We start from the raw sequence: 26,046 nt of genomic DNA on the forward strand, positions 1-26,046 counted from the left end.
CACACTTCAAGCACACACAGGAATTTGAACTACCAACTTCAAATGACAACAGATTCCAAAATTTTGCCAAGTCTTCAAAATTGGTTATAAAGCTACACACATAGCTATTGCACATGAGACTGAATAAGTATCATAAAATAGGTACTGTAAATGTAAAATGTGCCTGTGCTTATATTTTCACAGAAATATAAAAATTGTTTTAAATTATGTTATGCTGTGAAATATTGCATAGTATTTGCTGAGAAGAGAGACACCAATGATAGGCAAAAAAGTAATTCCACAATTTAAAAGAGTGTTCACAGATTTTGAACTTCTGATCTGTTGGGGCAAACCAAAGAATATCTGAAGTTATCCAAGGCCAATAACAGCAGAATGAAAATAGCAGTTTAAATGGTACCTGGGTGGCCATCTCAGCTCACTTGCAGGAGAGACTATTTTCAAGAACATTTGGCACATCTAGAATGTGGGATAGCTCTCAGAAGTAAAGAATATAAACATTAAAAGGTCAGAAATTGTACAGCTGAGTTATCCATTTAAATGGGAATGGGAAACTTTGCCATTTGGCTCTGATCCATTTTGTCATTCTCCATCCTAATGACAATTACACGTCCCATACCAATATTTCACTTTCAATTTTCATAGAATTAGTGATAGTATTTCAGGAGTTAACGGAGGCAGAGTACTTTCTTTAGAGAAGATATGAAATTAGATTAGAAATTAGATTGCCTTGAAAACATTACATGCAGCAAAATGTGCACTCAGAAAGCCTCCAGGAGTAATCCTCTAGGCATGGCTTCTTGTGACTCGAGTTTTACTTTTCCACAACAAAGAAAAAAATCCCAAACCTTCTGCCTTCTCCAAGAAACACAGCTCAAAACCACATAATCCAGGAGAAGTGAAATTGTTTCAAACACTTCCCCATCCTCCCAATCACAGACTGCAGCAGGGGGCTGTGAAATTCCCCTGGAATGAACCCGAGGGGACCAGCAGCTGCGTGGCAGCTCGACAGATGTGCTGCAGCCTTCCCCTTCCATGCTCTCCCTCCCCAGCCCCGTGCCCAGCATGAGGAATCCAGGGTTTGTCCTCAGATGGCACCTTTAAAATACCTTTCCCCATGTGCTGCCAGGGGTATCGTCCCTTGGCCAGGAATAGAGCTTCTGAGGGCCTCTTTATGCCAATCTGATTCCTCTTATCTTACATAAGGGGCCAGGGCAGGGACAGAGCTCTCTTTCTTAGCTCTAAATCCATCCTATATGGCACGCAATTCTCCAAAGTACAGCCAGCTTCTGCTTTTATGGAGCACTGTGCAGTGAAGAATGAAGGATCCTGTTTTTCACCATTTAAAGATGTATGATAGCAACAAAGCTCTATGTTAAAATATTTAACTCGCAGAGAACTTATGGAAATTGTCTATTCAAGCTCAGCAAAGACATTAAATTACCAAGCTGTTCTAGGACAGTTGTGTGTGGAGAAAAGCCAGAAATGCTCTGAGATTGTAATGTTGCTCACAAAGATTACAGCATGAGCCTGATTCAGAAGCTTTTTTATACAGCTTGGGGAGCTGCAAAATGTTACCATATCAATTTCTGCAAAACATACTGTGTGTGTACATATAGATATAAAAGCAGGACTTATACACAGCACATTTCCTGCCACATTTTGAGTGGCATCTGTTTGTTTAGTGTGCTGAAATATGAAAAATAATATTTAGCAACTACTGGTAACACAATGTTAACAAGATTTAAGAGTATAGCTCTGTCTGTCAAAATGCAGATAAAAGACAAATCCTTCAATCTCTGTGTTTTAATCAGTCAGATCAGAGGTTTGATGAATATGCAAATGTGACTGTTTATACACTAGTTTCAGAGTGAAAGGAAACAAATTCAGTTTCATTATAGAATTAATGACAGCTCTGTCCTCTAAGATTAATAATTAAAGCCCTACACACATTAAGATGATAGTGCTCTTTCCGCCCAGCCTCTGCAGATTTTACTTTTCTATTTTTTAATACCCCTTTCCCTCATAATTGTTTGTCCCCCTAATTGGAATGATTAATAATTAATGCCAGTTCATGGATATGCAGTAGTCATCTTTAGAACAAAAACTGTACTTAACCTACAAAAAGGGTTAAAAAAGTACTTATTTTTTTAAATTCTGTTTTTTACTCTTGCCTGTAAGTTAATTTTTTCTCCAAGTTCTATGCCACCATTGGAATCTCAATGGCCTGCTTTAATGGTGGAAGTCTTTTATTTGTTTCAGTGCAGGGTATAAATATGATTTCATTTTGATGCTCACAATATACGCTGGGTTTCTTTTCAAAGCCCCTGCTGCTGGGATCAGCAGCCTTCACAGCTTTCTGATTCTGAAACACACACTACAAGTTTTGACCAAATCAAATCTCAGAGAAAAGATTAAGAGTGCGGTACAAGTGCATTATAAAGTCTGAGAAAGCAAAAGTTTAAAAAAAAAAAAGAGAAAAGAGATTTGAGCTATTATTTTTTAATCTGATGATTTCTGAGTTGACATGGGAGTGGCTGACTCATGCTTGCCAAATCCCCTGGACAGGCAACATTTCAGAGGAAGATTATAACAAAGTGAACAGAAGTTCAGTCTTACCATTAACTCTCCTTCCTGCTCCAGAAGAACTATGACACTTAATTTTATGTGGCCATTAGGATCTACACAGAGACCACTAAATCCCTTCTAATTGCAATGACCAAAGCACGAATTTTTAAGATAAAAGAAAAGAGCTGGTTTGTGCATGTTTTGCATTATTTTATCAAGAAAAATTGTCTTCTGGGTCAAAAACCCCATATTTCTTTCTGAACAGAAAAGCATTTCCAGAAAGACAAATGGTCAGAGTACTCTAAAAATTACATTTCTTCAATAAAGCTGTTTCAGTTTCATCTTTTAATGTCTTTAGAGGTGAACTAATCCTACACAGGAATCTAGCATTGCCTTGACTCTCGCAAAGGAATTATTTTATGTGAAATTATATTAGCATTTGCCTATATTCCACCATGCACATACACTTCCTCCTTTGTCATTGATAGCAAGAAAACAAATATGTGTGTGTGGGTGCTTTAGCAAGGATGATGAATGATACTCTGGAGGTATTTAAGGGTAGATAGACACCCATAAGGAAGCCTGCTGGTACTTACCACGCTGAGCCCCAGCAATTCCCTGCAGAAGTAGTCCATGTTCCTCCTCTGGAGGTTGTCCAGGTAGTGCTGAAGGCGGGTGTAGGTGTAGGGGTAGCAGTAGGCAAACTGGTAAGTGTCGTCCTCTCGGTCGAAGCAAAAAGCAAAGGACATGACATAGTTCTTCCTGTGGTCTGGGCAGCGGTAGTAATACACATTTTTGGAGGGGATTCTTTGCCTGAAAAACAAAAACAAACAAAAAACCATGTCTGTAAGTTAGTTTTTTCCTCCAAGTTTTATGCCACCATAGGAATCTCAATATGTATTAATTGATGCGTGTCGACACGGACATAAGAGATCTGATCTGTGTGAGATTCAGATTCCCTCCAAAGTAAATGAAGTGCAGCAGCTTGAGCAGCTCAGGAGCTGGCAAGGAGATCCCAGAGCCTGTGTTTGGGAGCACCTGTGCAGACCAGGGCTGTGACAGCTCCAGTGCCACTGCCACCAGAGGGACTGCAGCTCTGCCTGGGTGCCCAGGCTGGCAGAGTCACCACAGCAGGGAGAGCATCACAGAACCAGGAAAACCCATTCCCACAAAGGGAAAAGGATGTCCAGGCTGCCCAAATATCCTCCACTTCACTACCAAGCTGCTGCCACCTCACACCATTCATAACTCATAGATGGCTCCAGCCAAACCTACACCCTTTCTCACAGGTTCAACTCACCAGCACAGAGAGGAGGCACAGCTAATGAAAGAATGTCAGTATAAGGCAACACTGACAAAACTATTACTGAAATTAAGAACACCTTTCCATATATCTATATATCTATATATATATATTCCCTTAATAGTCAGGATACATATCAACATCTAGCCAATGAATGGAACAAAAGATAAATTCTTGAGGTTAAAAAACAAACAAACAACAAACATCCTAAAAATCATACAAGAAAGCTTCAGGTATGGAAAATAATCAGGTCTTAAAATAGAAAGCAAAGGAGAAAAGAGTATTTGGACTGTTAAATTGGACTGCTGCTCTCCTCAACATTTCTGGTTTATCTGACAAGATAGAAATGAATATACGTGATGATAAATAATTATAATAAAGACATGTCATTGTTATCAAGGTGGTATCTCTTTGAGGAATAACAAATATCTGCTTGAAATCTCTCACACAACTCCAATTATTTTCTTACTTTTCAAGAGAAATAAGTAATATTTCAGAGGTGGGGAAAAAACTCATTCTATGGATGAGAGATGTTCATTATTTCTGTTTGAATGCTTTGTTCATTTCTTAGGTGGAATTTCCAGCTTCATTCAGACAGGAATAGTCTCCAATCATGCCATGCACCTGTAATTTGATGTAAGTAAAACAAATATCTGCCTGAAATCTCTCACACAAATTATTTTCTTACTTTTCAAGAGAAATAAGTAATATTTCAGAGGTGGGGAAAAAACTCATTCTATGGATGAGAGATGTTCATTATTTCTGTTTGAATGCTTTGTTCATTTCTTAGGTGGAATTTCCAGCTTCATTCAGACAGGAATAGTCTCCAATCATGCCATGCACCTGTAATTTGATGTAAGTAACTCACCAGTCATGTTTGGCAACAAAATGCTATGGTCCTGCAGACTTTACCTGATTCAATTACACAATCTTATAAACAGGTCTCATCCAATGATTGAAGCAGATCTCAGCTAAACTGGGATCATGGTGAGGGAAAAGCATAACAAGATTTACAGACATAGCACCAGTAATGTGTGTCTTTGTAATCATTCCGAGAAGCTGGCCTGCTGCAGAGCCTCAGTTTTGGCCTCTCATTGCTAATATGAATTAGAGGACAAAACCCACTCATTATACACAGGTACATGTTTGCCAATTAGCAGCAGTTAACGAGTCTGACCAGCAAGACTCAGGATCTACAAAGAGAAACAGAAAGGAATTGAGTTCTTCTTGAGAAAGTAAAATAAAGAACCAGTGATGCAGTTAATTACACTCAGAAAAAGAATTTACCTGCCCTTTTTAATGCCCTGCTTCTTGAACATTCAGGACCTCAATAACTTCCTTCACCATCATGACTGAACACGAGCCAGCTGTGCCCAGGTGGCCAGGGAGGCCAGTGGCACCTGGCTTGTGCCAGCAGTGGTGTGGCAGCAGGAGCAGGGCAGTGACTGTCCCCCTGTCCTGGGCACTGTGGGGCCACACCTCGAATTTAGATTGGATATTAGGAAATATTTCTTCAATGGAAGGGTTGTCAAGCATTGGAAGAGGCTCTCTGGGCATGTGGTGGAGCCACCATCCCTGGAGGTATTTAAAGGATGTGTAGATGTGGCACCTGGGGATGTGTGTTAGGGGCAGCACTGGCAGTGCCAGGATAAATTTGGACTCAATGATATTAAAAGACTTTTCCAAACTAATGAAATCTATGATTTGATGATTTGTTGGTTTTTTTTGGGGGGGGGGTTTGTTTTTTTTTTTTTTTTTTTTTTTTAAAAAAAAACTTCTTTCTTTCACATTTTTTTGTTAAATAAGACATTCGTTCATCACTAAGATCTGCAAATTCTATTTAACACACCAATATAAAAGACAGAAAACCAAACCTTTTATTCTTTTTTTAAAAGTGTCAGTAGGGGAAAAAATACCACCAGCCATCTGCATGCAGCCCTCTTACCTAATGATTTTCTTCAGTATCTTAACATATTTCTATCATTCTCCCTTACTCTGGAGTGCTATAGGACATCCCTCATTTGATCTCAAATCAAGCAGATGATATGGCAGTGGGTAAATGTATTCCAGCTCCCAGTCCTCAAACCATAATGCAAGTTTAAACAGTGTGTTGCTGAGTTGTTGAACTTTATTTGTTTCCAAATTAGCATGGGGAAAATAATAAAGGACAAGCCTCACTTTCTGCTATAAAAATTTCATGTAAAATGAGACCAAGAGGAGGAAATTCAGGATTTTATAAAGGCTAATTCTAATTGAAATTCATCTGCTGATAGTTAATGTTTAAATGACACATAGTTCTCCTTGGTTCAATAACTTTCTACTTTTAAGCAAGTTGAAGACAACTTTGTTAATGTATTAAAGGCACTTTTGATATTTCATTCCCTTTCCCCTTCATTATAAAAGCTAAGCATCTGTTTTATTATCCACTTTGACACATCACTTTATGGCTGCATTTGGCTATTATGGCTAATCTTGATGTCTAGGACATCTGGTATTGACATTTCACTATCTGGTGTCTGACACAACAGCAGAAACCATCCTCAGTTCCTAGGTTTAAATTCACCCTCTCAGGGCAAAAAGTGCCCAAACTCTTAATTCAAACCATATCTTCCAAAAATAATTATAATAGTACTCCTGTCACTGCTAATCTATTTTTATCTCTCCTAGCACTTTGTCACTGCTAATCTATTTGTGAGTCATACAGAGAAAGAGAGTTAGCATTTAGATACCAACAACACATCTTTACACACAGGAGCTTAATCAGATTGAGATCTTATCAGGGAATTAAAGAAGAAAAGAAAAAAGGGAAAGAAAAGGAAAGAAAAGAGACAAAGTGCTAGATATCACCAACTGAGTTTTTGATAACGAAAAGACATTGCTCAGTTCTTGAATTAACCTTTGTGTCCTAGACACACTATTGTTTACTCTTTCCCTTTTTTGTTCTATGCCTTCTGGAAAAGGACACCCACACACTGTGGCAGCAGCTGCTCCTATTAATTTAAAGCTATTACAAAAATTAAAATTAAACCCAATTACTTTGGCTGGTTTATAGCTGGGGAACGGCTTAGTCTGATTGTTCCCTCTGGTTATGGACAAAAACAATATTCCTACCTACAGGCAGCTGCCAGTGGAATACTAATGCATCTAGGGCCTGGCAGGAACAGATTCAGAATGCAGAGTCTAACTGCATTTCTTACTAAAGAAAAATATCTTATCATGGATCTGCAGAAATGCACCAACTTCTTAGCTGTGAGTCACAATGAAGCTGATTTGTAGTTAGAGGCAGGAAAGCAAAATGATGGTGGAAACCTCAGTGCTCTGATTTGTCCCTTTGCATTTCCAGGCAGCTCACACTCAGCAATGTGTCCTGCTAATTGATGCACAACTGCCTGGATCTCTGAGCTCCTGAGTGGTTATTTAAAGGAGAACCACCCCCATTCCAAGCACAGCCACAGAGAATAACGTGCAAACAACTCATTTCCAGTCTGTTTTCTAGAAGTATTTAAAGAAATGAAGCTTGATACCATACATCAGTTTGACACAAATTCAGAATGCCTAGTCTTAAAGATAAACACAAAACTCTTTTTGTCCAAGCAAGAAGGAGACACAGAAAGGGAGAGTTTCTCTCTATTTTGGTGCTAGCAATCCAGTGCCAAAAGCTTGAGCCTTTGAGTGTCTTCTTCTCCTGTCTGACAAGGCAGCACACCCAATCCAGTGGATTTGTTGCTCCAAGTGTGAGTGTGCATGAGCTTTCCTGTTCCTGTGTTTGCAGCAGTGCAGTTTGCAGTCTGGACATTTGCTCTGTTTTAGTAGTTTGAAGTAGGATCAAATCTGTCAGTTTACAAAAAGGAAAAATTAAAATTGTAGTTCTTATCCAGTAACAAAAACCTGACGACTTCAGAGACCCCAAGATTTACTCCTTGGTACTGCAAGAGGCAGCAAGAGGTATAATTCAGAACTTCAAAAACTTTATCCTAACTATGCTTCTAATTTTATATATTCCATACTCTATACTACAATTTTAATTTTAATTCTAAAAATTTTGGCTTTAAAATCAAACTTTTTATTCTCTGTCATGCAGTTTTGGGGTTTTGGCTTTTTTTTTTTTTGTTTTGGTTTAGTTTTTTGTTGGTTTTTTTCCTGCTACTTTCTGCTTTTCTTCATTTGAAATTTGGGAGTTAATCAATGCTTTGGAGGACAAACACTGGAAGTATTGATGGTACTGCTTTGTGGAATCTAAGTTTTAAACATGGAAGTGCGTTAATCAAATCCTCTTGTGGCACCACAGCACAAGTAATTACAAAATAACAATTTTTGGAACGCTTTCCTCTCCCTATTGCATGACCAAAGCAGGGAGCTCTGGCCCAGCCAAATTCCCAATGACTTTAATGAGCAGCATAAATAGTCTTTGGACTGCTTTTAATATGGCACTCATAAAGCAATTATTCAGTCCCTTGCCTCCACAGGATCGGGTTAGACACAACCTAGTCAGGAGACTTCAAAGTAAGATGATGATCTTTGGAGCTAAAACAAAAAACTGCAGGTGCTGTAAAAAATCAATGGCCAAAAGAAAAATTCCTGGATCTGACTTGTAGAGTAATGCTCAGGTTGTGGTGCAGCATTAGCTGTGGTGACACACTGTGGTGAGCATTTTCAATTGCCATCACTTTGCACGGGAAGGGATAATTCTGAACAAATTCCCAAATTTCCAAGCCTGCCTAAAGAACTCAAAGGGGTGGGCCTGACTCACAATCTCAGACAAAATGAAGCCTATTGACCCAAAACTTGATTCTAATTCAACTTTGAAAAACAACCTCCAGGTATTTACTGATGTTGTCCTAAATACCAGATCTGGCTACTCTTTCTCAGTGCTTAGATTTTAGTCCTAGAGCTGGATGTCCCCAGTTATTAACTGCAAGCAATCCAACAAACTCTGGACAAAATCTAAGGATGTAAATCTTGTGCTGCAAATGCCTCTTCTGGAAGGCAGCCCTTTTCTTCCTGACTTCTTTCCCTGTTAGTCTAAGCCATTACTTTTCTTCTTGCTTATTCTTGTTGACAAGTGGAGCTGACCATCTTCAAAATTCTTAGCTTACTTGTGACAAAATAAGTTTGTAGGGTTTTTTCCTTGCACATAATTTTATATTTGATTCACAGAGCATGGAGTGACAGTGAATATGTCAGATAGTGTTAAATAATTTTTGCAGACAACTGAATGGGTTTTGGCACAGCTAACTCAGTTTCAGACACTGCAAAACAAGTCCTGCTTTTTTTCTTCCTACTGTGTATTACAATGTTCCTGAAATATTTTCATAATTTAAGGCCTCAAGGTTTTCCACCTCTATCAGTACCTGGTTTCTTCTTCTTAAGTATAAAAATCAAAATATTGTGTAATTCAATTTAATAAAAATCAGAAACTCTACTATCATCATGCAGCTTTCATTTTAATTGAAATAATTAAGCAACCTCTATCCAAACTGTTAGGGAAGTCAAATAATAATGAACTGCACAAAGATTGCTTGTAAAGTCTCTTCACAACTTCAAGGAGAAAACGCTGCATTTTTAACCTTTTTTTTCTGTAATATTCTATTAATTTATCAAGGTTTGGGGGTTTTTTTGGTTGGTGGGGTTTTTTGGGGGTTTTTTTGGTGGGGTTTTTTTGGGGGATTTTTTTTTTTCTTTTTGAGAATAAAACCAGGGAAGAAGCAGGGAAGGGTCATGATTGCAGGATATGAAGCAATGCTAAAACCTGTCCCCAGGTTCTGCTGGCAGAAATGAAGTCATCATCCTTCAGCTTGCCAGAATTAGGAGAAAGAAAGGGAAGGCTGATAAAGAGTAAACTGGCAAGAAACAATTTTTTTTAATGACTGAATTAATTTTAAGAAATTTCATATGAGACAGAGCAACACTCAGTCCTTCAAACAGAGAAAAGTGGTGTTTCAGCTTCTCCAAACCTCAATTTGGTTTTGTGGGAGGAGGCTTCATTCAATGCCTTCTATTACTTCTCAGACGTCTGCCTCCCCTAAACATGAAACTTGTCCACAAAGGTCAAAATTTATCACTCTTTTGACAAAACACTTCAGTATGTCTGAGAGCAGCTGTCAGCTGATAGCAAAATCCAAAATCTTCTGCCAGCAGCAGGTACAAGTGGGATATCCAGTGCACAAGCAGCCAATTCCCTTTCTTCCTCCCTCCTGCCTACCTTCAGAGCCAAAGCCACACTGCCCCCTCCATCTTTTGTTTATTCTGTCCAGTTGCTAAATCTCAAACTGCAGTGACTTTCCTCTGAAGCAGCAGTTCCAACACTGCAATTATTCCACAGAAACTCTCTTTTAAACTGCAGGGATAATGAATGGTGCTGATTTTTCCTTCGGTCAAAATATGATTTGCCTACTGACCACAGGTATTCCAGCCATGGATTGTTTCAATAGAAATATCTCTATGCAGTGTTTGTAAATGACAAAAAAGAAGGAGAAGGAGAAAAGCCAACTTTCCACAAAAATATCAGTTAGCCATGCATGTGTTGTGATCCTCTGAAGATACCATGAGTGCAAGAGAAGGATGCAGGGCAGCATTTATGTCCTGAAATGCAGCTACCAGGAGGGAAAAAACAAATACAGACTAAAAATAAAAATTTAAAAATACTGTAATTTGTGATAAGAATCACTGAGTAAGGAACAAGGGAAGTAAGGGAGTGACACACCACTGTAGTTCCCAAATTTGCAGTGTAGAAAAGAAATACAAAAAGATTTTTAAGAAACTGAGAAAGAGTAGCCACAAATGCTGCAAATGAGTGGAAAAATTAAAAAAATAAAGTCAGCATAAATAATGTTGTACCAGAAAAAGGTGAGGACAAGAATCATTCCACCTCAGCACAATTCCTGTCCTGGCTTTGACCTATACCAGACTCTCTGGCCACAAAAGAGCAAAGCTCCTGACAACTTCAGAATACAGTTTGCATATTCTGACATCAGGGAGCAAATAAGCAAATAAAATCCAGAGGAATATGTATCACTGACTGCATTAGAAAAAGGTAGGTTAGGACAAATTGGCCAGGAACAAGGTAATGAGATGACTTAAAAGAAATGCCCTTTTAGGTCTTTGCTTTGTCTAATATCTCTGGAAAGAAAAATCATGCTTGAGAGAATCATGACCTGGACAAATTTTAGGAAAGGCCACTTGGTGAGAAATAGTTAATTCTTACTAAGAATCTCTTCAAAACACATTTATTTCCATTTTTATTTTTCAACAGACAATTCAGAGGAATTCCAAATAATTTCACCAAACAATTTATCCATTTGCATAATAATTTAACACCTTCATGACCAAATTCAGCATTTTACTCCACAATTTTTTCCTGTCTCCACTATAATCTGACATACAATCCCTCCAGATTATGTTGACTGGAAAACACATACTTACAGGATGATACAGGCTGTGAAACTGAGTCCTTATGATGTTTGGAGCATGTGTTGGCCTGGGAATGAGGGACCAACCTCAATCCCAAATTCAAGTCCCTGAACTGCATTACCAGTAGACCACTGGGTCATCTCTAATAGCCTCTTAGCCTCAATTACCTAATTAGCCTTTTTTTCAGTCTCCTCTTCTCCCTTTCCCATCTGTTCATATATTCCCACCACTCCCTGTTCTTCTGCAAGAATAATTTTTAAAATCTATGTTAACTTCATTTAGGTTAGTCTCAGGTGACTTCTCTATGCAAGAATAATTTATAAGTCTCATAAGAGCCCCAACTTGAAGCAGCTTTTCAGTAACATATGAATTCTGAAATCCATGTTTAAAATGTTGACAATCTCAACAGTCTAAATACAAAGTTGAGATTTTTAATTTATATCATTTAGATGTGAATTTTAAGTAACCACCAAAGGAAGAAGAAGAGATAGGAAAGAGGTTTTTGCCAATTGTAGCTTGGTTGATACTGAACTGTCCTTAGCAAGATCTCAAACCCTCTGGAAGACTTTGCCTTCCCAAAGTATATTATTCCTGATAAAGATCAGTGCATCTCTGATAGTAGATGATGTATGAGCAGGATAAAGACAAAAGAAAACAGGAAATTGTCATCATGGATCAGACTTTGTTAGCTGGGGAAACTTCCCCATAATATTTTGCTTTATCCTCTCATCTGTCTACACACAATGAAGACCGAGTTCAGTAATTCATTTTTAATGCCCCATTTCTTACGCCTTCTAGCACCTTGTCCACTTTTTCTACCATAACAGCATCTCAAATGACTTCTGCTGTGGAACTGCCAACAGCAATGTTCAGGGTTTTTCCCTTCAGTCAGAGGATAACATTTTTGTGTGGTTTCCTCCACAGACTAACTTCTCATTTATCAGGAATGAGCCTTCTTGCAAGATCACCCAGAAGTTTGCAACAGTGTGCTACAGGCTTAAATTACTTAAGTAATTACACGTCATTTGTAAATGTTACCACCTAATCCTTCACCTCTCTCTCCCAGGATCATTAATAAAGATATTTAGCATGTGACCTGATAGTTAACTTTAAGAAACACAGCTGCTGGCCTTTTAGTGGGATGAAAACTGACCACTTAGCCCTCTGCCTTTTTGTTTCCTTGTCGGGTTTTGATCTATGGGGATGCTTGCCCTGTCACCATATGTGACTACTTAGCCTTTGCAGCAGTGTCTTGTGACAGACTTTGTCACATGTTTTTAAAAAGTCAAAATACATTATGTCAGGCAGCTCATCTCTCATAAGCCTGGGAGCTGAAACCCAAAGACAAGGAAACATTCCCAGGAATTCCCAGGGGGAATGTGCACCTTGGCATCCAATGCAACCAAAGGGAGATAAACTGGAAAGGTTGATGAGAAAGCCAGAAACACCTTTCTTTGGCACATACTGCAATTATAAATCTCAGTAAAATTATATTTTTTCTGATACAAAGGGAGTTACTTCATCACAAGGAGAAAATGTGGAAAAGACCACATCAACTGACTGTGCAAGTGAGTAAATCCAAGAAGAATATAAAGCAGCAAAATACAAAGGCTACACCAAAAAAAAAAAAAAAAAAAAAAAAAAAACGGCTGTGCAAGTGAGTAAACCCAGGAAGAATATAAAGCAGCAAAATACAAAGGTTACACCTCAAAAAAAAAAAAAAAAAAACAAAAAACAAAAAAAAAAAAACAACAAAACAGGGTGGGGGCTAAAAAGGAGTCTTGTCTTAAAGCCTTCTGCAAGACATGCTAGTCCCAGAAGCTGTTTAAGCCCCTTTTAAGAACTGGGAGCCTGTGCCTTGTTCTCAGCACTGTGCTTACTTTTCCAAGGGTTGAAACAACAAAACCAGTCAGCAGAGGGGTGAGAGCTGAGGGGAACAGTGGGTGAGAGCACCTTGGACTGCAGAGCACCCAGGGCTGTGGCCAGCAGAAGCTCTAGGTGTGGTCTGCCAGGAAATGCTTGGCTGGAGGAATGAAGAGCCAACAAAACGACACAGTGGCCTCACTAGATGAAAATCCTGCTGGTACAGTCATACCTCAGGAGCTGGTTGTTGCTACTCTGAACATCCAACCTGTTGGAGTCCTCTTTGATCCTTTGCAGGAGGACTGAAAAGGGTGGTCTAGCATCGTTTATTTTACCACCCAATTCCTTTTTGTCAGTGGGGGAAATTCTCTCTCTGAGCACCAGTGAGTTCAGGACTGGTTTCTGGGGAAGGGATGATGTCAGCATGTCAGCAGATGACCCCCTTAAATCCAGACATGGCCTTTGCTGCTGTCAATCAAGTCCAGGGGAAAAGGGTTATCTAACTCTTTTTATTCCCCTCTCTTTCCTGTGTGGTTGTGAAAGGGCACTGACAGAGGCAGGATGCTGGGCTAGAGGGAATTTTGGTCTGGTCCAGGATGATCATTCTAATTCCTTTTTATGGGCACATTCACAGAGTTCTGAGCAATGTAGTGAGACGTGGTTTTCCTTTGCTGAAGCTGTTCTCATTAAAGTCTCTCACATCATGATCTTCCAGGTGTTTTATTATTCCCTTTTAAAGTCCTGTTTCGGCCATTTGCAATGTGCAGATGTAATGCTTACTGGTCTAAATATAGGATAAATTCCAGATACTTGCCAACCCTCTGGAAAAGAGATAGGTTTTAATGAGAGTGCATATCTTTGTTAGCAGTTCAGCTAATTCATTCCTAATCTTCCTCAGAATTCTTTTATACATAAATCATGTGGGACTGATGATTTACTACTTTTTAATTAATCAATTTGCTCCATCTTCTCAATCTCTGATAGTGCCTCATCTTTATTCCCAGAAAAGAGCAAGTCTAAGATAGGTACCTCCTTGTTTGCTATAGAGATTGACTTATGCTGTAGAACCTCCTGATTTCTTTGCATGAAAACACATAATTTTAAAACATGTACAAGACATGACAATGTGAGAGCAAAATAATTTAAATTCAGCATTGAAAAATTTTTATTTCTTCCCCAGGCTACACTTCTTGCACGTACACAAATTTTATTCTTCATGCTCCTCTGTAAGCTCCTTCAAATTCCCTCCCTTCACCTCCCTCTGTTGAAAAACTACTTTATAACATCCTCCTACTCTTGAGAGTGTTGCAGAGTACCCATCTCCAAGGGTGCTTGCATTTCTCTTCTACAAGGAGAGGCTGTAGGTCTCCCATTTATCCCCTGTGCCAGCATGTGGCCTGTTAGCAAAGGCAAAACTGCATTTTCAGGGCTAAACGCGCGTTGTGCTGGGAAGCCCTGCCTTTTGTGTCCTTTAGTTTTCCCTTCTGGAGACAGCACTCAAAGCTATCACATTAAACACACAGCAGAGAAGGAAAAAAAAAAAAAAGAAGCCTGGAAGGAAAAGCCTTGGTTTTCCCTGTCAGAAGGGAGCAACAAACATGGCAAGCCCTTTCCTTGAAAGATGAAAGTGAATGAAACAAGACTTCAATACTCGGGCTCACAGACCAGGGGATACTGCTTTGCAAACACCCTGGGCCTCCCAACTCCAGCACATGCTGACCTTGATCCCTCTCCCCACCGAGCCCAGCTCTAAGGAAAACACCACCTAGATGGCCACCTAGAGAAGAAAATCCTTATTTTAGTGAGGGGAAAAAAAATTCTAATATTTTCTTGCTCCACAAATCCTTTGCCATCTTATTCATATTGGTTTTTTGCCCGCTGGTGCTGGTTCAGAAATAACCTAAGCAGGCTTTCTTCGCCAGGTAACAGAGATGAACCCAATGCAAAGGTGCTCAGTCTGCAGGGGAAATAAAAGACAATTCCCTCCTTCCCTCTTTTCCAACATTCCTAGCTGCTGACCCCCAGAGCAGTATTGATCTAAGGGGACTAAGCATCCTGCTCTCTTGGAGCTCTCTCAGTCTCTCCTCATTTACAGTACACATGGAAACATGTGAGCAGAGGGAAAAAGCTGGGAACAGGGGGCCCAGGCAGTCAGAAACCATTGAACACACATGGGATTTCTCATCCCAGACACAAAGTTAAAAAAATGAGATGCTGCAATGGTTGGAGCTGTTGGAGACAGGAGAAATTGAAAAATGGTGTGTTACACTAATCTTGTTTTTCCAAACTGTATGCGTGATATCACCCAGGCCACTCCAATTTTTCACAATAATAGTTACAGCATCATTTTTCTTGATAGCCCTTTAAAAAATATTCATTTTGGGAAAATTCTATGGTTTGTTGCTTTGCTTTTTTTTGCCTCTACCTGAACAGTCAGTGTCACAAAATGGAGCAACTGCAATCCTTATGCATATTTAAAAGTACTGCCCCATTTCACCGTGCTGAGTTTGTTTAGACTACAAGAGCATTACCTCCTTTACCCTCTTCTGCAATATAACTAGACATGATGGCAAAGGGAAGGGAAATGCAGGATACGTTTTGTTAAATTACACCAAGTTTTGTTTAGCCTTGAAAGACTCTTCACATTCCCCTGCAGCTGACAAAGTTCTAGACACTCTTCCTTTCTCTTTAGGCTGTTATAAAACACGGTGAGAGAATGCACACACTGCTCCCAGGTCAGCAGGGAGGCTGATACCCTGGGAGAGGATGGGGTGAGTTGTATATCAGGTAGTTGTCTACAAGCCTGTGATCACCAATGCAGTGCAGAACTTGATATCTGGTCAACAAAAGCATTTTTTTCTGTGCTCTCAGGAAATGTCATCAAAAAAGAGGAGAGCCTCCTTGCTCTTCACCCCTCAAAGATTCTCTGAGCTAAATCATCGGAAGCTCTGGGAAGAGGTATGGAGGTTTATGACAGACAGTTTGAGTTCCAAGTGACAGACATGTACCTGTAAAAACCATGCCTCCAATGATTTCTAGGCACACACTGTAAGGCTCCAGAGAGGTTACTCTTAAAATCATTGTTCAAATGTTTGCACTTCCAGGGCCCAATCAATGAGACAATCTAAGCAGATGATGCACTAGTTGCTAGTCCAGAACAATCACCACAGATTCCTAGTGAAATATATGTGGTGCTCCTAGATTCCAGATGAGGAAAAAGTGGGCAGAGAAAACCCTAAAAGAAAGTCTTAGTCACAGATTCCAGTGATAAAAAGGAAAACAGAAAAGAACCCAAGATGATGGGGTAGCCTTTTATGTTTCTCAGTATTTCCTGAACTGATCAGCACCAACAACTGTAAAATACAATTTAACCATGAAGTCATACATGGAAGAATGTGAAAACTTTATGTAAAGCAAAATACGATCAATTCCATCCACTTTGTCTTTCTGTTTTCCAAAGGAAATATTAGCAAGTAGCAGTAATGCTCCTCAGTTTCTTTCAGGTTTTGACCCTGCATCACCATGATGAGTTAGCCTTACCTTCACCATGTTACACCACCCTGCATAAAAACATTAGCAGCTACAGGAAAGCCACCAGGACTATTACTGCATTTTATTTATATTTGATGTAATGTTTTCTGGGGATGATTTTACCTTTCTCCCAGGAACTCATCTATTTCATATTTCTAAAGGTTTGGTCCAAATATTGTCTTCCATTTTGGACAAGTAAGGATTTATAGGACTGGCACTTTTGTTAAAAACAGCAGTCTTTACTGCAGTAAGGATGAGGTGTTGAAACAAAGCATCTAAAACCCTTCCAAACAGTGTCAAGAAGCTGTAATATTTATGCTTAAATAAGAGAAAATAAGAGAAAGCAACATATGGGATACAAAAACTTTATAAGTAAATCATCTTCAAAATGCTCCATATATTGTGTATTTCCAGGAGAATGACAGGACATTTGTCAAAATACGTGTAGGAAATTTTTTAAGAGTACTTGAAAAATAATATACACAGTTCTCAGTTTAAACACACAAATGTTGAAAATTTAGCTTGTGTAACATTAAATACTTAAAGGCTTTCAAGTAGGAGTTGCAATTTCTTATCTGTTGCTTTTCCAGGCAATACCATGTATTAAACATTGTCCCTCTGGTCTTTAAAGGGGACCAGAAGGCACAGAGATGTGTATCCAAACACAGGTGTGTGTTATCTATTATGGCCAGCATCTTAGGAAATTTAACCTTGCAATACTGAAGATAAAATGTATGGTGTTTTCACTGAAATAGTGGGGAAAATTCAATACACATGCAATTAATTTTGTAATTAAATTGCACATGCAATTAATTTTTAAAAATACATCAAGCTATTACGTAGCCCACTGGTTTGAAATCTTTGTGGAAGACTTTGCATCTGTCTCATTTTCTCACAGTTGTACATTAGCTTAGCTTTAAGCAGAGTCCTGCTGAATGTGAACCACAGTTTTAAGTAGGATTCATAAATTAGGGTTTAGCATTAAGAGGCAGGAAGGTAGAGGCCATTTCCTGTTCCATTAATGACTATAAAAATTCAAGCACAGGAAAAATATATGCTGAAAGGTCTTAAAAGTTAACAGCTGACTTTAAAAAAAGGAAGCCCATATACTACATTAAAAGATGAAAACAGAAGAACAAAACCTATTTCTGCGTCATTTCGTACACCATTTGTATATGTAAAAACATAGGCATGTATTACTTTAAGTCCCACAGCACTAAAAATGAAAATATAAACCCTATAACAGTTCTTTAGCTTTATTTACCTGGATTGAAACTGGGAGAAAAAAGGTATCATGGCTTATAGCATTTTCAACTGGATGTGATCATGCTCATATCCTTCATGAATCTCTGTCTCAGAATCATTAAACTTGATGTCCATTAACCATGAGGGCCTGGCTGGTTGAACCACTTACCCCAGACATAATCCATGTCCCACACAGCAGTGCTGCTGCAGATAATGTGGGCCTGCAGTGCTCCTGCTGCACAGATCCTGGGGTCTCCCATCAGGAGATGCCTGGCTTCTGTTTGTCCCATGCTGCTGCAGCCTGTGGACACATCCAACTCCCAGGGGAGCAGGCTAAAAGGCCAAGGCGTTTTCATAACTCAAGCAAACCAAATCTGAGCCCAGCTTTCCATGACAGATCAGTTTGCACAGTTGCTGCTCTCAGCCAGTTCCTAGCACTCGATTGTTAGGATGCAGTGTGGCTTTAAGTGTCAAGACAGTTATTGCAGACAGCCAGCACAAAAACTGCCTAAGACTGTTATTATTTTAAAATTGATACTATTAAATTCAAAACAGACAATATAAATGGAAACATGAAAAAAAAGGTATTGTTTTAAGTTGAAATTACGAATATCAGAAGGGAAATGAATAAATAGGAAGAGCACACACAAACCATAACCCAGTGCTTTTGTTTCACAACTGTCTCTCCAGTGCCTGACTGGCTGAAGCCTCTAATCTGCCAGATAAACATACTGTAACTCAAAATTTACCCCCCAAAACCCCCTGATCAGCCGATAGCTGTTGCAGCCACACAGTGTCTCAGGATTTGCACAGTCAGGAAAAGCTCTTCAAAACTGTGCAGGAGAAATGCTGCAAATCCAAAAATGAAGACCTAAAGAAAGGCTTGAAAATGCAACATTTCGTACCTCCTGAATGGTGACACAAGATCTCTGTGACAGTTGTCTGAGAGAGAGCTAATGGAGCTGGCAAATTCAAGAGAGATAAGAAAGGCACAGTAGCGTTGCCTATTAGAGCAACAGATTGAACTGGGAAAAGCAAACACATCCAGCCAGAAGAGCTCATGGGCCTTAAAGGTTTCTGCTTTTCTCAACTCAGCCAGTTCATTTCATAAAATATTCTACCTTTATCTCGTATGCACTTCATGACTGAGCGTGCTTGTTACAGGTTAGTTGTGCCTTTGATTCCTTTTCGGTCTCTCCCAAGCAAACACTCTAAGTGACTCATCCTACATCTCCACTTTTCCTGGAATCGTGTCTCATGATTTCCTCCCACCTCCTTCCACCACTGTAACACATTCCATCAGCAAAAAAAAATGCAAAAACCCACCACAGACTTCCTTTGAGAAGCCATGGTCATAAGAGAAGTACAATGATTTAGAACGGTATTCAAAAATCGGAATTGTTATCTGTCAGTCAAACTTGATAACCGGAGTAAAGACTTTATGTGCAGCTTAAAACCTGGACTATCCCCTAGATTATAAGGCCACATTCAAGCTGACCAGGGAAACATTAACATTAAACTTACAAATGACACCTGCACTGACAGAGATGAGTGACTGGCATATCCGACTTCAGCACTTACAGGCATTTCTATGTAATACATTAAGCCAATCCAAACAAACAAAAGTTTATATTGCAGTAGTTAAATTTAATTCCTGTCCTCTATTTTCCACTGTGTCTTGCAGCCTTTTACCCTGCAAAATGTCATATATTAGTATTAAAACATTTTATTCCATCTCAGAGAATGATCCTGTCTTTATCAATACCTCACTGCATCTCACCAGCCTTTTAAGACCAGTTTTAGGCATGTAAAGAATAATGAAAAGTTCAGAAATTTATTTTGATTTCCTGCAATATGCTACCCAACAGTTTTCTGTTGTGTTATATGACCTTTCTGCCTAGCTAGTGTTTTGCTATTGATTTTAATTACTCAGTTTAATTTACTGCATGCCAACACAAAGCTGTTTACTCCTACTTGCCAAAATGTTGTCGTAGTCTCCCAGAGGAGGGCAAAATGAGAAAACTGTACATGTTTTACAGTTACATGCTATTCATTATAAAGAATTTAATAGATTCACTTCACATAAATGTCACCATGCTCACATGTAGCCACTAAACACACCAAAACATCACACAGGAAGGAAAATTCTGAGCCATTCAGGGAAGAGGTAGAATATAAAAGCATTAATTTATGAAAGGCTTTGACTTGAAGCAGTTTAGATTTTCTGCTTTGCCATTCTCCTCAGAACAAGTGAGGGAGTTAGGACCATATGTTCCCCTTCTGTATAAAAAAATCATGGACAGAAATGAATGAGTCCTAGAACCACACAGTAATTATAAATTCAGGTAAATTCTGCCTTGCCCCATAATTCACCTGCAGGGTGAGAAAGAAGAAATACTAATTTCTGACCACTATTTCCTCTTCTTTCCAGACATCACAGAAATTATGAGAACAACCTCTGTGTGAGAGGATCCTACAAGCAGAATGTTCTTCCAAGAGAAATTATGTCGGCATAATAGAAGTTGGCAACACTGGAAGATGAAGGAAGCTTATTTCTGAGGTAACAGCTGAGCCCTTTTACTGAGCAGTGCTTATCAGTCCAGTTCCTCTGCGAGGAGGCAGATAGGAAGGAATAGTAGGGCTGGAGAAACTCTGGACAAGAATCTCTGTGTCTTACTACACCTTGGAAAACATATAAGTGAATTAAATTTTTATTTCTTTGGAGAGAAAAAAAAAAAAAAAAAAGGCAATTTCAAAACCCTCATACCAGCTCAACCTTTCTTCTAGACATGAAAGTTCACAAAAGGTAATTTAGTTTCCATATAATTATTTTGAAACCTACTGATCCATGGTTATGGAATCCTATTGTACTGGGATTCTAGAGACCCCAAAAAATGCCCAAACTTGCTCCAGTGATGAATGAAAATAGCTTTTGGTGAATTTGATCGTCTTTGAAAGTATGCATTATACTGACTAAGATTCATGTTTTTTAAACACCAGGTCATCTACCAGCTCTTTGATTTCAATTGTGTTTAAAAATAGGATCATCTGATGATAGTACTGTGTTATAAAAGCTTCACCAACTTAGCTCAATTGTAGAGTGCTCTTGAGGAATGATAAGATCTTTGGACAAAGTTGAATATCAAGATGATACATGCTAAGAATATGAAAATTCTCTATTTGAGTACCTTGTTTACAGAGTGAGAGTCAATCTCCTGCAGAACCTTTGAAAATTGTATTTTAAATTAAGGAGGAAAATGATCGAAAATATGAAACCCATTAATTTTTCATACTGCTTTGTATTTGTTTATTGCAGTTTTATGTTTACCATAATATTCTTCTGAAATTAGAGATTTTATCCTGAGACTCTCACCACTACAAAGCATTTGTAAAACTATGAAGTCAAGCTCTTAAAACAGCACTTGTTCAAAACTATGATGATTCACTATGAAAACATGCACAGCCTAAAAATTTCTTATGACCTTGATGTAAACCATAAACTGAACAAGACTTTCCTAAAATCCAGGCCTAGGTTTGCTCAGTGCAGGGACAGATTTGCTTGAAGGCTTCCATAAGAATTGAAATTAGGCAGGAAATCTTACCATTGCTTCATCTTCCACTGTACTTTGTAGATGCTGAAAGATCAAAGGGCTTTTGGAGGGGAGACTCTGCCTTACAACTTTGGCTGGTAGTTTAAAGCTAAATTTTCAACAGATTCTCAAGTCAAAATAAAGTGTATCTGCTGCACGTCCAATACAAGCAAAGAGTCAGACACCTCTGAATGTGAGGCAGCAGGAAATGCCCAGGATATCTGTGATCACAGGATAATTCAGGTTGGAAGGCACCTCAAGAGGCCATCAAATCCAACTTCCTTCTCAAGTCAGGGTCAGCTCTGAGAACAGACCAGGTTTTTCAAGAGGTTTATCCAGTCAGGTCATGCAGACCCTGGTGACAGTGGCAGAGTCTTTTGTTAGACACTATATCAGCAGTTAACAGCACTCAGCACATCTGCCCAGCTTGAAGGAGACCTGCCATGACTCTCACCTCTGCCTAAGAGTTGTCCCCTCAAGGCAAGGACTAACTAGTCTGCTGCTGGCTGGTCTCAGACAGGAAATTCCTCTGTTTTTACAGACATGGTCCATTTTAGATGAGGGGAATTCGAAGATTTGTTGGATAAGAAAATTTTCAGCAGCCCAGAAAAGATACTTTCTCCATCTACCTTATATATACTTGTTTTCTGCAAAACCTGGAAGGTTCTCTGTGTCTTGATCCCTCCCATCAGATCAAGCCCAAAACAGGCTGAAGAAGTCCCACTTTACAAGTCTTGGCAGAAGCCAAAGATTAGGACTTGGCTCCTGGCATTATTACAACTGACGAACGTATGGATGCATCCAAAGATAGGTCTTTAAGCATCCAAGAAATTCAGAAGTCTAAACATAGGAACTTAGAGACCAAAAATATTTGTGAACTTACAAATCTAGCAGCTCTGAAGGGACTTTGCAACTTCACATCTATATTGGGTTTCAGTAACTGGAATCAGGCTCAATTCTAACCAAGCTCTTGTGAAGATCCATCTTCTAGACCAGGCAACTGGCAGAATGTTACAATACCAAATGGTAACAGTACCAAAACACAGCAGACTTCAAGAAAACTCATTATTAGTCCCACAGAGCTAAAATAAATATGAAGCAAAACCAAAGGGAAAAAAAATCAATATTCAAAACCTTATTCCCAAATTCTCCAGGTGGCACTGTGTACAAAATTATATATCTAAACTCAACATCTAATCTTCCAACACCCAGTATTAAAAATGCCAAATCTGAAATCCTTTACCAGCACGTGTAATGCTTGCTATCCTTAGCAGCACTGCTCTAAATCAGAGTGGCAAATAGTAAATCAGAGAGACTACTCATGGCAGTAAGCATTATGCCCACAAGTAAGAGTTTATAGTTGCCAGCCCAACAAATGTCATGCTATGATTTTTCTAGCTACAGCAGTAATAAGATGCCAAACTATACTGTGAAAAAATACATAGATGCTGAAAACATATTTGGCTTTTCTTTTTTTTACACATTGTCTACACAGATTCAATGAGGAAATGGAAGTCTGTTACTCCAATGCTGCAATAAATAAATTATCTGCCCTGCATAGTTTATTGTTCCATCCTGCAGATTTTTTTGACCTCTAGTAAATGATTTTTAAGTAGCATGCGAACATGTAGCCAACTCTTCTACTTTTGAGAGCTTGCAATCCTTTGTCAAAAAGAAAACATCTTCACACAAGGCTCTACACCCAACAGAACAAGCAAAGTTCAAGTTGTTTCTTGATAGCCCCCAAGGGTTTGCACAGGGACTCTTGCAAATCAGTGAACGCACTTGTCACCAGCTGATCCTGTTGAAAACACAGGGCACGTCCACAGCTGAAGTCATGGAATGGGCCGTAGAAAACCTGCTTTCTGCCTTGAGAACTATTGGTCTGCTGCTTTATGACATTTTAGAAGTAACTTCATTAAAAAAAAAAAATTCCCCAGCAAAAAAATTCAAAATATTAAGGTACCTTTTTCTTTCTTTTTCTATTTTGTAAAGATATCAACCCTTCTCACAGGTTCTGTAATTTATTGTAAACTCTAGTGTGAAACTATAGGACATAAAATCCTTGATCCTAGGATACCAGTGAAAGTTGTCTTATGCCTGTCTGACAGTGCCTTACATATCATGACTATGAAGGTTTTAATGGATCATGGACTGAATTATGAAATTCTAATATGCTATGGCTTTTTTCTTTACTCTAAAATTAGGATTTTTCCCTTGAAAGATCATTACAACTTTCCCCCATTATTTGTTATGATAAATCAGCCTTTACCCATAACCAGCTTGGAGACCTTTACAACTTCTGAGCCTAGAATTTCCATTTGAATGAGTCATGTTTTTTCTCACAATAACCCCAATTCTCTCTCCTTGTTAATATGGTTGCCCTGGTGCTGCATTAGCTAATCCCTTCAAGAAGCCAGCTAAGAGGACAAGGAATTGGAAGTTCAAAGGTCACCCCCAATACCTCCCCAGTGGCAACATGAGGTGAGCAATGACACAAATAATTTCTTTTTTTTTTTTTTTTAATAGATCTAGCACCCTTTGCTGCTGACAAAATTATTCCCTATGACCTCATAGTACATAAACATTTCCTATTTTATACAGTACCTAGAGATTTTCTGCTAAAGGAACATGACTCTTAAGATTTATACTCCTGGTCATATTGCATTTGAAAATATTTTAGGCTACTCTATTTATTTATTCCTCTTCTCTTCCTTACTCATAATAATACCCTAGATACCTAAAAATGGTATCACTTTTCTTATATGAAAGTGGGCTGCCTGCCAGTTTCTGGAATTTAGCTCTCTAGCTAGACCTAGTCTTCTTTACTATTCAGAAGATACAGATCTGTTATTTTAACCAGAATACATTTCACTGTGTACAGATTCTTGGAGTATCTCTATTAGAAGTGCAATTATATACAACACAGGGCTTAATTTAATTTAAAGAGTTAGCTATGCACTGCCCAAGAAATACAGATCTGCTTTTACAAACCTTCAAAATCAAAACAAGCCAAAGGTATATAAAACCTACTGTGTCCACCAAGGATTGTCAGGCTTTCTCCTGAAGAAATCAAAGAAATCAAAGACACTTAAAAATACGAGATATCTTTTTTTAAATGCTCATCCCCCTCACAGAGAACTACAGGGCAAAATACTTAATAGGCACACACAAAAAAAACCCCAAACTTATGTTCAGAGGGTCTAGATATGACTTATCTCTCTGGAGACTGTATAAGACATTGTCTTTTCCCATTGTAAACCATTTTTTATGTTCTGCATGGTCTGATTTTGGAAAGAAAAAAGTACATTTTCTCTCTAACAGTCTGATTCAGAATAAAGCATTCATCTAAAACGGAGGTGCAAAGTGGGCATATGCAGATGGATGTTGAAACTTACTGTATGCTGTGACATCACCTAAAACACCCCTTGAAAGTGACTACTCTGTTTTCTGCTTTTGCTGTATTGTCTGTGGAATAAATTTTTGTACCAATATACGTGTACACACTTCTGCTAGAAGTTTTGCACAGATGATCTTGTGAGATTATCCTTTGACATTTGTACTACAAAGTCCGGTTTAGCTTGGAAAAAAATGGGTAAATAACAGGGGTTTGACTTTAAAAAGATAGACCTATGTAAGAAAATTTTTAACAGATGTTCTTCACAGGGTTATTTTTCCATTCATAATTCCACTTCTTAGAATGCAACAGCTACCTTGCTGGTACAAATAACCTTGCATTATACTATTTCTGTAAAGAAATAAAAAGGGAAACGTAAGTTATAATATATTTCAGAGGTGAAGAAATACTTATGTTACTGTTTCCATTGCAATATCATAGCTTTGCTAATGGCAGCCTGCTGCGCAGGTAAAAAGGAAAAAAAAGGAAGAAAGGAAAAAAGGGAAGAAAGGGAACCTGGTTAATTAGAGTACAGTTGCTGCTTTATTGCAGCATTACTGCTAAGTGCACTGAGATGCCTTCCCATAGGCAGGTGCCGGTGGTTGTACAGCTCATTTAGCCTGGGTGAGTAATGTCAGATCAGGAGGAGAGAAAGGCTTGTGTCTTCAAACTTTCAATCTGCCTCCATTATCTGTGATCAAGGTGGAACCACAGGGGAGTGGAATTACTGGCAGGTCTAGGACAAGTGAAGAGACAGTGAATCTATAAGACATATTAATCATCTTTCCCTTCTCTTGGCTGGCGCCAGCCTGTGCCTCCGACTCCCCGGCGCCAGGCAAATGGATTCTCTGTCCCCACAGGTACAAGCGAGTGCCTTTCAGGGGCAAGTCATCAGAATAATAATTACTGACACTGCTGAGATCAGCCCTTACCAGTCCAAAAGAGAAGAGAAAGTAGGAGAGAAACACATTTCCTGAACTTTCATACCGGTATTTATGGCATCGAGATATTTTTCAATTACATTAAGGACTTTCAAATTATATAATCTGAATCCAGGTTTCTCAATATTGTTGTAGCATCACCAACATAGTATGACTATTTAAAATCTTTACAGTTTCTCTTTAAAACATAATTTAGATCTG

At 38.7% G+C, this 26,046-nt stretch overlaps 1 protein-coding gene across 3 annotated transcripts in view; it reads right to left on the bottom strand.

Annotated features, from left to right (window-relative positions):
• The window catches only part of LOC120503178 (cytosolic carboxypeptidase 6), an 882,397-nt gene that overhangs the window by 527,723 nt on the left and 328,628 nt on the right, over window positions 1-26,046 (bottom strand). For all 3 annotated transcript variants that reach the window (XM_039711394.1, XM_039711393.1, XM_039711395.1), the window contains exon 5: window positions 3,162-3,378. In XM_039711394.1, the coding sequence (XP_039567328.1) occupies window positions 3,162-3,378 (217 nt within the window). The remainder of the gene's footprint in view (window positions 1-3,161; window positions 3,379-26,046) is intronic.

Source organism: Passer montanus, unplaced genomic scaffold (assembly GCF_014805655.1).
Source record: "Passer montanus isolate IOZ18808 unplaced genomic scaffold, ASM1480565v1 scaffold25, whole genome shotgun sequence".
NCBI lineage: Eukaryota > Metazoa > Chordata > Aves > Passeriformes > Passeridae > Passer > Passer montanus.